Raw genomic sequence first — 13,368 nt, forward strand, 5'->3', positions numbered from 1 at the left:
GGCGGGCTGAGGCAGCGGTGACGTCACCGCGCGCGGCGGCAGGCGGCGCTCCAGGCGGAGCTCCACGGGCGAGACCACGGGAAAGGAGGCGGGGGGAGCACGGGGACCGGACCATTGGGAAAAGACGGGGGAGCTCCGCCTTCTGTTTTGTTTAAATAATTATGATTTTGGAATAAAAGCCAGCGCAAAGAATCCAAGAGCCACGTGTGGTTTATTGAAGGTCACTACACGACGTCAAGCATCAGGCAACAGGCGCCTGTGGCGGAGCAGGGACAGACGCAGGGAGACGCCAATGCCTTTCCTATGGCCTAGGAGAGAAGAGCTCGCCCAGCTGTCAGAGCGACACAGCCCAATGCACCTTTTGTTTGCAGCGAGAAGGGCGCAGGTCACTGCCTGCAGCAAACCCCAGCCCCAGGCACAGCTCTAGGCTTGGCTCCTGGGAGGTCTTTCTGTGGTGGCAAGTGCAGCAGCTGTTTTGGCTACTGAACAGAAGTTGTGGACAGAGGTGAAGTGCTTTGTTATCTAGACAGGGAAAGCCGCAGCAGGCACAAGCACTACACATTAACTACTAACTACAAGTCTCTAACTCATGCTGTACATCTGTGTGTCACCTACACAGAGCTGTAAACTGATGCCTCTCTGCAGAGACCCGCTGTGGGACCAGGCCTGTGAGCTGTGAGCCCCTCCAGCACACCACAGCAGGTTCCTTTGCTAGGGGAGATGTTTTGGGGTGCTGCACCACCCCCCCAGAGAGCAGGCAGCCTCATCCTGCCCCTCCACGCAGAGGATTCGCAGATGCAGGCTGCCAGAGCCATGGTACAAGCATCATGACACGGCCGTGGCTGGCTGGTATTCAAGCCTTTCCCAGCACAGCAGCACATCAAAGCCCCTCAGAAATGTTTAACAAAGGTCAACGTCTGAAGTGGGAATGCTCTGCAGGAAGAGCCATCTCACCTGCCTGCACCAGCCATGCACTTCTTGGTAAGCCAGTCTCCTGGATACACAGCTCTTAATCACTCATTTTAGCTTGGACTGCAGCCAAATTATACCCTGGGGTACATGACCTTCTGGTACAGTGTGTGTAGTTAACATATAATGAGTTTCCACCTTTACACCTCCCTCCCACCCGCCCTAACTGGAAAAACAAAGATTACAACCCAAATCACTGCTGTAGCTTTATAATTACCAGAACTAATCTTAACGCTTCACGTTTCATAACCTCATTGCTACAACCCCTAGCAACACAACATTTACTGAGCTGAGCTCTGCCAGGGAGCCTCTCTGGAGCATCCCTGCTTCTCCAGAGCATTCCTGCCTCAGTCAAGAGCTGCAGCAGAACCTGAATTCCCAGCTTTCAGCACATCCTGTGCACATCCAGCTGAGATGCAGCGGTCTGATGGTGGGCTTGGTTGCCAGTCAGATCCATGAACACTACAGTACACTATGTTTAAAGTTTAAAGGCAAACTGATCAACTCCTTTGTGAAAAAACCTCTATCACCTTGGCTAAGCAAGCTACATAGGCCAGAGGGGTAGGGCCCTATGGCCCAGCCCCCACAGTTGAGGTATTCTATGACAGAGCAGAAAACCAAGAGAAAAGATCATGCTGCTGGCAGTAACTTGCCAGAATGCAGAAGGCAGGGACACTCCTTAAACTGTTTGTTTGGTCAGGGCATTGCCCTTTGTGAAAGAGAAGCTGTTCATTGGGTATGTAACATCAGCTTTGTGGGCTGATACGGGGAAAAAAAACAGTATGGGTTCTTTTCTGCTGCTAAATCCAAATTCAGCCCTAATCATCTGTTGAGGAAGATCTTCTGTGCTCTAAGACGTGCTGCAAGTTACTCTAGCCTGTGGCAGTGAGGGGAAGTGGAGTGGTGGTTAGTGGGCACTACGACAAGGGGAGAGAAAACAAACCAGCCCAAACCACGGCAGCCTCAGCCCCCTCCTGGCAGCTGGCCGGGCCCGTGGCACACCCACACATCACAAAGGAGCTCTGGCAGAACCTTCCACCAGGTGCTTTCTCCGGGTGCCAGTCCATCCAGCCGTCGGGAGCGAGCGCTGGGAGCCGCTACGGGAGCACGGGGCCGAGGCTGAGCTCCACGTGATGGGTGAGCCAGATCACCTCCGACGTGTGGTCACCATCCTCGTTGGGCCGGATGGGAGCAGTGAGGTTTTTGAACTCGTGCTTCATCTTGAAACTCACGGTCACTTCACCCTCTTCTTTCTGTGGGGTGACCTTGATGAAAACTCCCACTTTATTGGCTTTCCTAAAGGCAATAACGCTGCAAGGCAGAACACACAGGAACACTGGGTCAGCCAAGTTCTCAAAGCATTGTTCTAAGCAGAACAATGCTCTCAAAGGAACTCAAACCACACTGAAGGCACACAGGAGGAGAGGGAGTTACTCAAAGAGACAAGTTTTTAAGGGAGAGGATCCCCACGGGACACTCACTCAGGGTCATCCTGGAAGTCTTGAGGCTCTGCCAGCTCATCATACTCTGCTGCAGCATCTTTGCCAGCCAGAATAAGCTCCTTGGGAGGAACTGCCACCTGAAACAGAGCATGGAGAGAAAGAAGCCTTTCAGCACTGATAATCAGCTGCACTGCAAGCAGGAGAGGGCTCTTCTCTTCTGAGTTCTGCTTCACTGTGGTTTAACAGAAAAGTGATTCATCCTCAGCTTTTCCCTGCTTCAGGACCGCTTGATTACCATCCTGACAGTGAAATAATAAATTTCTCCCTTCGGTTTTAGGTATCAACAAACTGACACAATTTCAAAATACTTAATGAGCTGCTGTCACAATTGTGACAGTCATTTAAGCTCCAAGGAGGGAAAGGCAGCACAGTTAGCAGGGGCTGAAGGACATATGAAAAGTGTGTCCTGTGGAAGGACAAATGGGAGTGGCAAACCCTGGAAGAGGCTTGGACTTACCCAGCAGGAGGGTACAATCAATACCTTGGCAGTGCTGTTGATGTTATCAGGGTCTCCCTCCTCACACTCCAGCAATGTGACATGTGTGACGTTCTCCACGGGATTAGTCAGAGTCAGAAGGACTTGGCTCTCCTGAGGAGATTCAGGAATCAAAGTTCAAGAAGCAATTGTATGAAAATTCATTGTTACTGTAAGCATCTCCATCTTCTCTGACTCATCAACACATTCAAAAACTGCATCACATCCTCTCAATGGATGGACAGAGACTACCCCCTGTTCATAAAACAGGCACCAATGCTATGCAAAACTCTTAATTAATATAAGAAATATGTATTTTGGGAGTCTAGCTGAAATCTCAGTTCCACACCTTTTATTCTTCAGACATTGGCAAGTGATGATGTCACACTGCACAGCAATCTACTGCTGCAGTGACAAGTACATACAGTGTTACTCTGGCCACTCCCTTAAACCCTGTACCCTCTAAATGGAGTGAGTGGAGCCCTCAGGGAACAATCATCACACCATGTCATCTTCCTAAAAGATTCCCACATTCACAGCTCCTGGCTATGTCTCAGCCTAAGACACTTCTGGAAAAGCTACTGACCTTCATGTAGCGCAGGTTGGGAATAGACATGATTCTCACTTCAGGGATGTAGTTACTACAAAATAACAGAGCAAATGACTGTGAGGGACTCTGCTGCTGTCTGTAAAGCTATTAGAGCTTTCCTAAAAGGAAAAATGAAGGGTCATTTTGCAGCATAACCCTAATCCTACAAAACCCTCCTACAGTCTGCGGCTGGCACAGCATGCAGTATTTTTGTCAAACTGCTGAAATCTTCAGTAGATCAGCAAGCCAGCCTATTACAGATAAGCTAAATATAATTAAAAAAGGTGATTACATGATCCTAAGGGATGATACAATCCCACAAGAGGTCAAAGGAAATTTAAATAGAAGGCATTAACTAAGCATAAGCAGGGAGTTGCTGTCCCCAGCCCCCATTTCCTACTTACACAGCAACCAGCTGGATCTTGAATTTGATAGATGTTGGATTGAATTCTGGTTTGCTCAGGTTATGTTCACATTTCTAGAGAGAAAGGTATTAAAGTCAGCACCAAAAGACAATGTGCAGTCACACACTGCAGAATCAGAGCCACAAGTGCTGTGTCACTAGCCATTATATTACAGCCTCCAGCACAGCAGATAAAAACTATCTGGGGTGCATGTCCAGTGTGTTCAGCTGTTGATACTCCAAAATGCCATATCCAGCACTACCAGCACAACCTCAGAAACACAAGAGTTGGAACAGTCTTGAAAACAGCTGGACACTGACTGCAGCACAAATAACTATACTCCAGAATCCATTAAAAAAATGAAGCAGCTAGACCCTATGATCTCCTCATAGGCTACTCTTCAAACACAGGATCAGTCTGACATTACTTATTTCTGAGAAAATACTATGCATTTGTTAAGCATCCTGCATCTTAAATACTTACAATAATATTGCCCTATTACTTTAGGGACCAGATAAATAAATATCCTTGTATGACTGAGAAAACAAATCATGTAGTAAGGTCCATGCAGAAAGCCAACAGCAGAACTTGGATTTAACTCTTGCTTCTCTTCATTTCCCAGATCTCTGCTTTGCTTCTCTGAAATAGCCTCTTCCTTCCTTCACTCTAGTGACATCTTCAGTATTCTGCACTGCCTCTCCCTAATATTTTGTTTGTTGACTTTCGTGCTTAGTAACAGCAACATTTGTTTTATTTCAACTGTACTGGCAGTCCTCTTTGCCTCTCGGCTAGGCAGAGCACTAGCACAACCCACCTTTGTATCTTTACGCATATTTGACAGTATTGACCCCCTTTCACAACTGTCATCACACTAGAGACATGATAACCTCCCTCACCCTCTTAGTGCTGCTACCACTAACTTGGCTGAGAACTTTCAACAACCTGAAGCATTTGAGCCATTTCTTTTAAAAGAGAAACACATCCCATTTCCCAGCACCCAAGTGCTGCGAGCCTGGAAAAGGCACTTCTCTGGATGGAATTCCCTACCCGGCAGCGCAGCGAGCGTTTGATCAGGAGGTGCTTGTGACGTGGGTAGAGCTGGGAAGCACAGATGGGCTGGAAGTCAGGCTGCAGCAGGCGCTGGCGCAGAGTTGTCACTGGGAGCACAACAGAAAGAAGACAAAGAAACGTCTCAGGAACTGAAACTCGACCTGGATTCTACATATGCACCTCACACTGTGTGGAGATCTGCCACCATCTCTAAGACACTTAATTTCACCTGCATCTCGTAATTCAGAAGCCACTGGCAACATCACATTTCTAGAAATAAATAGACAGGCAAAAGCTGAGTAAAGCTGTCCTGACTGGGAACAGTTACATGAGAACAACATCAGTGCTAGCCCAGGAGAAACAAGGGACCCACATCTTTCTTCACAGCTGTGCTGGGATGGAAACAAGAGTTTTCTCATCATCTAGAACATAGTTCTTTCCCTCACCACAGCAAATGAGTTTCACAGCTTTGTTACCCTCACAGCTGGGTGCTGCATGAGTACAATACACAGCTTCATAACAAGGAGTTTGCGTAACTCAGACTCACATGTAGAATTAGACAAAACATAGTTCCCAAAGCAAGAAACTCCCAGCAGCCAAAACCTCCCATAGGTTTCTCTCAAAATGCAGCTCCTCACTGAACAAGTACCTACAAGGCAAGTGAGCTACGTGGCAGCCTTTCCCTCACTGTAAGGAACCAGGTCTTTTTCACCAGCATCAAACTCACAATGCCAGCAGCCTCATGAGGAAGGGAGACCAAGAAGATCTACCCCTTTCCATAAACCTTTCATGAACCAATTGATACTGGCAGACTTCGTAGGTCTGCAGAACTATCAACATCATCCGTTCCACTTGGAGCTACCTCAGCTGGAAGCCCACATTATTCCTGTACCTGCTGGTCTATCCTGTTCACACCAAGTCTTACTAATCAATTTACAGTATTTGTGGATTAAATTTATGAGTCAGCTGAAGAACTGGCAAGTGTACACAGGCTTTTCCAAGCTGATGTCAAAGCAATGCGTAACTGTTGCTCAACAGCCCACTTTTGGTTCCAGATCCCCAGCAGCTGCTATTTCCTTATTTCCTGCTATTATTTGAAAAAGGACATCAGCTTTTTTCTTCATCCAAAAATTGATGCCTTATATACAAGGAAATTAAGGCCAGCAAGAAAATGAAATAACCCTTCAGGCCTTCTGGCTCTGAAGCCATGCACAACATGACTTCTTTCCATGTACACCATGAAGGTGAGGCTGCATTCAAAGTTACCATTTAAAAAGTCAAATATTTCCCAGTATTTCAATCCCAGCACAAAAATGACCAGGAACTTGGGTCATGAGGAACACCACAAACTTGTAGGCAATGCCCATGTTACAAAATGTAAGGCAAAAAAGTGACAGAATACTAAGGTTTTACCTTCTGTCAGATTGATTGGTCTTGTGTAGTAATCCTCAGGAAGAGGCTCCACTTCTTCCACTGCATCAGCTGGCTCAATCTTGATCTCCTTCTGGTCTTCTCCTTCTTTCAGCCTAAAGCAAAATAAGGGGCAACTCAGTCATGAAATAGGGCACGTGTGCTCTGACAGCAACTGCATTATAGCACAGAAGGCAGCAAGAGCTGAGATTGCACAACAATAATTACAACAAGGGTGTGAGCAGTCCCTTGTTCCTCTTGGGAGAAAGCAGAACATCTGGAGCTGCTGCAGACAGATGCCTGAGGACCTGACACCTCTCCAGTGCTCAAAAGGGGAAATCTCCTCCCACTGCTATCTGCTAATTGTCTATCATCTTTCAAGAGTTGCTTTACTCCTCTCTTGCCTACACCTCCAATGCTCCCCCAAAGGTAACCAACCCCACCCCTGAGACTCACGAGAGTCCAGCGAGGGCACTGATGGGAGTTCCGGGCCTCTGGCGCTGAAGCCTCGTTCCAAGGCTGTATTTGTCCTGCAAGGAAAAAAGGAACTGCCACCCTCAGGTCTGCCTCCTGATGGGACACAAAGACCTGCAGCAAACTCATCCTATGAGCTGCATGACAAGCATGGGGGTACAAGCAAAGGAAAGCAAAAAGGAGAAGGTATTCAATGCTTCCTAAGATACATTCTTCTGCTTAAACTGTTAGCAAGGAGAAAGTAATTCCCACTGCACTGCAGATGGGGAAAGACAGATGTGTGTGGCTACTGCTTATAAAACTTTTTGCTCCGTCCTGAAATCACCAGCCTGCACTACTGACACATCTTCCCTGGATATTCTCTTCAGAGCAACTCCATGTCAAGTAGTGTAGAATGAGAGCTCAGCTGCCAAAAAAAGTGGGTTGATGTGGTTATGCATCTGTCTGAAAGGCTCTGTAGCACTACTTGAAGCAGCTGAAAGGCTCAGACTCCTACAAGCCTCATTACCTACAAGTCTCTCTCACCAGCAATAGCTGAGCTACTCCTCAGCTTTCCACAGCTGAGCTGTACCCAGGGTGCTTGGAGGCAGACATCTTCCTTCTGGGCAGGGCTCAAAACCTAAATTCTCACCAAACGAGAAATGTGAGCATCAGCCTATCTCTGGTGATTTTTCAAGAATGAGATGATTCTTGTTAGTGGCACTTGCCTTGACCAAGCAGACAGCTGTGTTTCAGCCAAGCTTGGTGAAGGACTGCATTTCAGGTTACATTACTTCTCAAAGACACCGCTCTGTTTATAAACTAACACAAAATATTTTTTGTAACAAATGTTATCCTCCGAAGAGTTGGCCTTCACCTCTGTTTGTTCTAGGCACACCTAAGTCAAAGGCCCCGAAGCCTGGTGTAGGATCTGTTACTCCCCTTCAGTTGGTACCATGAGAGCTTTAACACCAGAAACTGTGAAAAGACTTACCACTACGTGTATAGTGTGTTGCTGTGGAGAGCCCCCAAAATAGCAGCAGGTAGCAACGGAGACAAAAAATGCAGCCATAAGACACAAGCAAGGGCACAGAGCAAGCACAATTCATTGAAGTAGCAAGCATATGCAGTCACCCAGCTAAACAAAGTGAGCATTTCCCTGCCAGGTACAATAAACAAGTCATTCAAGCCACAACCAAGTCTTAAGGTCAACTTCAGTAGAGATTTCATGCAGAGAAGTGTCAGACCATGCTGATCTATCTGTCACTAAGCTGTGGGATGAACTGTCCTGAGAAAGAGCTGCCACTGGCACTGTGACTGCAGTTGCACTGCACTTCACTGCTGGAGAACATATTCCTAGGCATGGCAAGTATAAACCTTCTGGCACTGCTGGGGAGGACTATCAGAGAGAGAGGCAATGGAATACACAGTAATGAGTGTTAGAGTATTCATCCCTAAAGAAAGCTTCATTTTCTTCATCTTGTCCTCAATTAGCCAAAGCTGGGCAGCCCTATCATGCTACCAACAATCTAATTTTCTGGGCTGACGCTGTTGTGGATCACTTTTCTTGCTCTGAGAGGATGGTACAACCAGCTCACCGAGAAGGCCAGCGGGACGTAGTTGCGGCGTCGCGCCAGCTTCTTCCTGTCACGCTCAATCTTCTCCTTCTGGGCCAGCTGCTGGTAGTACTCAACCAGTTTGTTAATCTGGAAGGAGGAACAGGGAGCACTGTCACCTCAGCTGCAGCATTTGCTTGTGAACTAGCTGGGGTTCCTGCTACTTGTTTCACTCTGCTCCTAGTACCAGCTGTATTGTGCAGGATGTACTTCAAGAAGCCTGTGTACCTTACCATGTCTTAATTCACACTGTGGGTGACAGAATGACCCTTCCTTGGGAATGGTGTGTGCTGAAGGGCAGTGTCCAATTCTCAGTTTGCAATTCAGCAACTGAGACTTCATTCACAAATTGGCCATGACTGCAGAGAGTAATGTCATGTGGCCAACTCTGAGTAATTTGGACTGGCAGAGCAAACAGCATCTTTAGCATCTTTTCCCCCTCCCCGAGGCTGGTCACATTTAGAGTGGAGCCCTAACGGGTAAAAGGGAAGGGTGTTAAAGGTGCAGTTGTGTTTTCCAGATCCTGGACACACTTTTGATTGGAAAACAGCTCTTTTCACATACATACGCAGCACATTCACCTTAACAGCACCATTAGATAGGTTGGTTTCAACTGAGCTTCTTCTCAAAAGGAGATTTTATACTGCGATATCCTCAGGGGAGCCTCTAAGAGGCCTTCCCTCCATTGAATTCAGTCAAGGTGCAGATTAGGAACTGGAACTGGTATCTGAAGGATTATATAGATGCAGAAAAAGTGATTGAGAGGGCCTGACACTCTAACAGTTCTTTCTGGCTGATGCATTTCAGCCCAAGCACAGCTTTCCCCCTCACTCACCCTCTGTGTGTGAGGATTCTCCGGCTCCTGCCAGCCGCCACTTGCTGCACAAGAGAAGAGAAAAAGCAAAGTCCATAGGAGATGCCACACAGAAATCACACCCAACACTGAACTATCTTGGTGTTATTTATAAATTATGACATTCCCTATTTTTGCTACTGCTACACCTACCATTGCAATTGTTTAAGTTCATGTCTGTGCAAATATAAACCTCTGAAAGAGTTGCACAGGCAGTTTTGGAATGAAAGAGCTCTGACAGCTTTTATACTGTGTTTTTAAACAAATGTTGCTTGAGAGATACTCAGGACAGCACCTAGGAGTCACTTCAGCAGCAGGTACAAGTGTTTATATGTGTCTCTTATTGCTGGCTGCTGCTGTCTCTGCATCCTCAGCTCCATTTTAAGTCACATTAACACTGGAAGTCAGCAGATCTACTTGGCCTACTCAGCCCCACCTGACAGATATTTTCTGTACATCTCACATACCAAAAAATAGATGAAACCTTTGTTCTAGTGCTCTTGTGAAGAGTAAAGCCAAGTTCAAAAACTGACTAGCAACTCTGGAATAAGTCTAAGTGAACAAAAGTGATGGAAAATAAATTAGGTGTTTATGCTGTCAGACTGAGCAGCTTCAAAGCCTGTGAAAGCACACAAACAAGATTAACTGACTAAAACAGTTTGACAGTTTTCTCACTAGTCAGGTAACACAGGCATGAAAGTGGGTCACGCATTTCACTAACTCAGCTCAGCTCTTCAGAGGAGTCTTCAGCAACAAGGAGATTTCCTGTGAATTTCCAACTACAACTCCTATCCTCACCAACCAAGTCTACAGCACAGTCTGGATTCTCTTCAAAACACAAACTGGGCTGGTGCTGTAACCAAGCTGTGTGTCTTTCAACCGTGCCTTACCAACAGACTTGTCTGCCATGCCCACGTCCCGGGAAGTCCAGCGGCAGAAGCCGCAGGCCAGGTAATAGGCTTTCTTCATGGTGGTCTTGGCCGGGTCGTCGGGCAGCGGCGCAGGGATGCTGGTGGCGCGCGTGGAGAGGGTGTGCATGCAGCAGGGGCAGTCAAAGCAGTTGGCACACCTGCAACAACAAGGCAGCGCCCTGAGAAGGGTCCCAGGCTGAGAGAAATGCTCCCAGCTACCACATCAGCACTAAACCAACAGACCATCAACTCCTAGGCAGCAGCACTAGGGATAACGAGCTGACACGGGAACTTGGGGGATTCAGAGTCAGCAGTGAGAAACGTAATGTGATACTAAAAAACATCTGTATTATGAGCCCAAGTCATAAAAATGCACCCAAAAGTCATGAACAGCACATGGTACATCATGGAAAGACTCTTACTCACCAAACTAGACTCAAACACAACAAGAAGCCATGTAGTTTTTGAAGAATTTCAGACAGACATGGGAAGGGACTGTTTTAAATAGGGAGCCTTGGTGGGGAAAAAAAAAATCCAAAGCAATTTTACCTGTTCTTTTTCAGCTTGGCTTCAGCTGAAGGCATGTTTTCCAGGCAGCTGGGGCAGTAGTGAGAGTCAACCTGAAGAAGACACAGCCACATCACAAACATTATCTGGCACACCTTTGTCCAAAAAGCCCCAAACTGCCACATGATACAACAAGGATTCGTGTCTTGCAACAGCAGGGTGAAACCAGGGAAGGCTTGAGATGTTTATTGGTATGCAAAACCTTAGCCCATCTCAGCCAGATTTTGATCTTTAATAACATAAATTATAAGGTTTCTTATGTCAGAATGGATTAAATTACTCCACCTTGTAAATGGGAAAAGATCAGCTGGGTGTTGACCTTTAGCAGTTACCAGAATCTCATTTTTCAGCTTGAACAAAAGTTTTAACATTTTATTTTTTATTTACACCTAAATTTATTCTGTCCTTGCAGTTACACAGGTCAGATACATGCGTATTTCAGAAGATGCTTTGTATTTCTCTGCTGTCACAGGGAATTTTGTCAATTAAAACGACAGCAGCAAGACTGGGGCCCTTTCCTGATGAGGAATTCAAACTGATTATTAAGCATGGCCACGCACAAGGACTACACTGCTCACTCCACAGCGAATGCGTGACAGATACAGCCAGGTCACAAATCCACTCTTCAGAGGCCTTAACATTTCATGAGAGATTCTGAGATCTGGGCTGCACAGTCATTCTTTCAAGGCTTCCCAAATCTATCACAATTTCTCAATTCTACCAGGCTTCACAAAACCAGGCTTGGCGATTTTATTATGACAATTTATGAAGCAAATTCCGCCTCCAGAAATCGCAGCTGCAAAAAACACAATCCCTCCACAGAAAAAAACAAAAAAAAAAATTAAAAAAAAAAAAAAATCGAGGAGGGGGGAGAGTCTTGGGGGGGGTCCTTGCCCCTCCACGGCCGGGCCTGATGGGCACGAGTGTGGTGTGGGGGGGGGGAGTCTTGACCCAAGGGCTGGGTCCCCGTGAGGGTGAGGGGTCCCCGCGGCCCCGGCCGGGCCCGTTTTGGGGGGCTCGTCCCTCATGAGGGGAATCCGCCCTGTGCGCTCGCCCCAGCCAATCACAGCCCGAGCTCCGCCGACGGACAGCCCGCTTAGCCAATCCACCGCGCAGTCCCGCCCCATCCGTCACTCACCACCAATCCCCGCGCCCCGTGCAGCGTTGCGCCCACCCGCCAGTCGCGCCAACAACCAATAGCAAAGCAGAAAGCGAGTGAGTGGCAGGAGAGCGACCCAATCACTGCGCGCAGAGAGAGCACCGTCCCGCCCGGGGCCGCCCGGTGCCGCCCGGTGCGCGGGCGCGGCGCGGCCGGTCCGCCGTTACCTCGTGCGAGACGCACTCGAGCGAGCGGAGCTCGCTGCAGTAGCGGCAGAAGTACAGCTGCGGCAGCGGCGCCCGCAGCTCCTTCTCTCCGCGCACCAGGTACAGCACCCGCTCCGACTGCAGCAGCGACGCCATCTTGGCGGAGGGCGGGCTCCGCCGCGCCGCCGCCGCCTGACGTCACCGCGCCGGCACGGTCACGTGGCCCTGCGGCCCGGCCGGCCCCTCAGTCCCGCCCGCTCCCGCCCGGTGCCACCGAGTGCTGCCCGGTCCTGCCCGGTGCCACCGAGTGCTGCCCGGTCCCGACAGGTGTCACCCAGTGCTGCCTGGTGCCACCGAGTGCTGCCCGGTCCCGCCTGGTGTCACCGAGTGCTGCCCGGTCCCGCCCGGTGCCACCGAGTGCTGCCCGGTCCCGACAGGTGTCACCCAGTGCTGCCTGGTGCCACCGAGTGCTGCCCGGTCTCGCCTGGTGTCACGGAGTGCTGCCCGGTGCCACCGAGTGCTGCCCGGTCCCGCCCGGTGTCACCGAGTGTTGCCCGGTCCCGCCCGGTGTCCCCCGGTGCCGCCCGTGCCGTGGCAGCGGCGCGTTCCCTGGGCCCGGGCCCGCCCAGCCCGGCCTTGGGCACGGCCCGGGCGGCGGCGGGCACAGCCGCTGTGTGCCCGTGCTCGCCATCCTCGCAGAGGATTTATTCACCGTGTCCCATCTGTCCCTGCCCTGTAGCAGTGGGGAGCGGTTCCATCTCACCCCGTCACTCCGAGCCCCTGTTCTAAGTCCCTCCCCAGCTCTCCTGGAGCCCCTGCAGGCACTGGAAGGGGCTCTGTCTCCCGGAGCCTTCTCCAGGCAGACATCCCCAGTTTTCCCAGCCTGGCTCCAGAGCAGGGAGCTCAGCCCTCGTGACATCTCCATGGCCTCCTCTGGAGCCACTCCAGCTGCTCCGTGTCCTTCTCACACTGCGGCTGGACACAGCTCCAGGTGGGTCTCACCAGAGCAGAGCAGAGAGGGTGATCTTTTCACACCCCAAAGGGGGTTTCTCTTCAGTCTCATGTCCACTAAGGGTCCTGAGAAGAATGAACATTCCCATGTGTGGGATCAGCAGGAAAGCACGAGGTCTGTGGATTCTCTGCTGTGTGTGAGGAGGGCAGAGCTGGCATCAGCAAACCACTGCCAGTCTGCTGCTGGATGAGCCCAAAGAAGCACCAGAGCCAGCCTGGCCTGTGGCATGAATTCCCCATCCTCAGCCCGGGA

The 13,368-nt window shown here is 49.4% G+C and overlaps 1 protein-coding gene across 2 annotated transcripts; it reads right to left on the bottom strand.

The window, feature by feature from the left end:
- Positions 1-192: 192 nt before the first annotated feature.
- On the bottom strand, positions 193-12,298 carry DCTN4 (dynactin subunit 4). Of its 2 annotated transcripts, XM_021552193.3 has the most exons (14): positions 12,126-12,298; positions 10,782-10,852; positions 10,212-10,390; positions 9,304-9,347; positions 8,451-8,558; positions 7,847-7,867; positions 6,856-6,929; positions 6,403-6,515; positions 4,987-5,096; positions 3,940-4,013; positions 3,533-3,587; positions 2,953-3,060; positions 2,451-2,548; positions 193-2,280 (listed from the first exon to the last, which is right to left on the bottom strand). In XM_021552193.3, the coding sequence occupies exons 1-14, from the start codon at positions 12,258-12,260 to the stop codon at positions 2,067-2,069; spliced, it is 1,404 nt and encodes a 467-aa protein (XP_021407868.1). In that variant the 5' UTR covers positions 12,261-12,298; the 3' UTR covers positions 193-2,066. The 2 variants fall into 2 exon arrangements, with proteins under 2 accessions (XP_021407868.1, XP_021407869.1); XM_021552194.3 differs by lacking the exon at positions 7,847-7,867.
- Between the last annotated feature and the right edge of the window lie 1,070 nt (positions 12,299-13,368).

This window comes from Lonchura striata, chromosome 13 (assembly GCF_050655825.1).
Source record: "Lonchura striata isolate lonStrDom1 chromosome 13, ASM5065582v1, whole genome shotgun sequence".
Classification (NCBI taxonomy): Eukaryota; Metazoa; Chordata; class Aves; order Passeriformes; family Estrildidae; genus Lonchura; species Lonchura striata.

Bases quoted from the DNA above. Each gene is read 5' to 3' on its own strand.
- DCTN4 (XM_021552193.3), bottom strand. From the start codon at position 12,260: ATGGCGTCGCTGCTGCAGTCGGAGCGGGTGCTGTACCTGGTGCGCGGA. The intron at 7,868-8,450 runs GTGAGCTGGTTG...GGCTCTCCACAG, and splicing joins ACGTCCCGCTGGCCTTCTCG to CAACACACTATACACGTAGT. The intron at 2,281-2,450 runs GTGAGTGTCCCG...TCTGCCTTGCAG, and splicing joins GACTTCCAGGATGACCCTGA to CGTTATTGCCTTTAGGAAAG.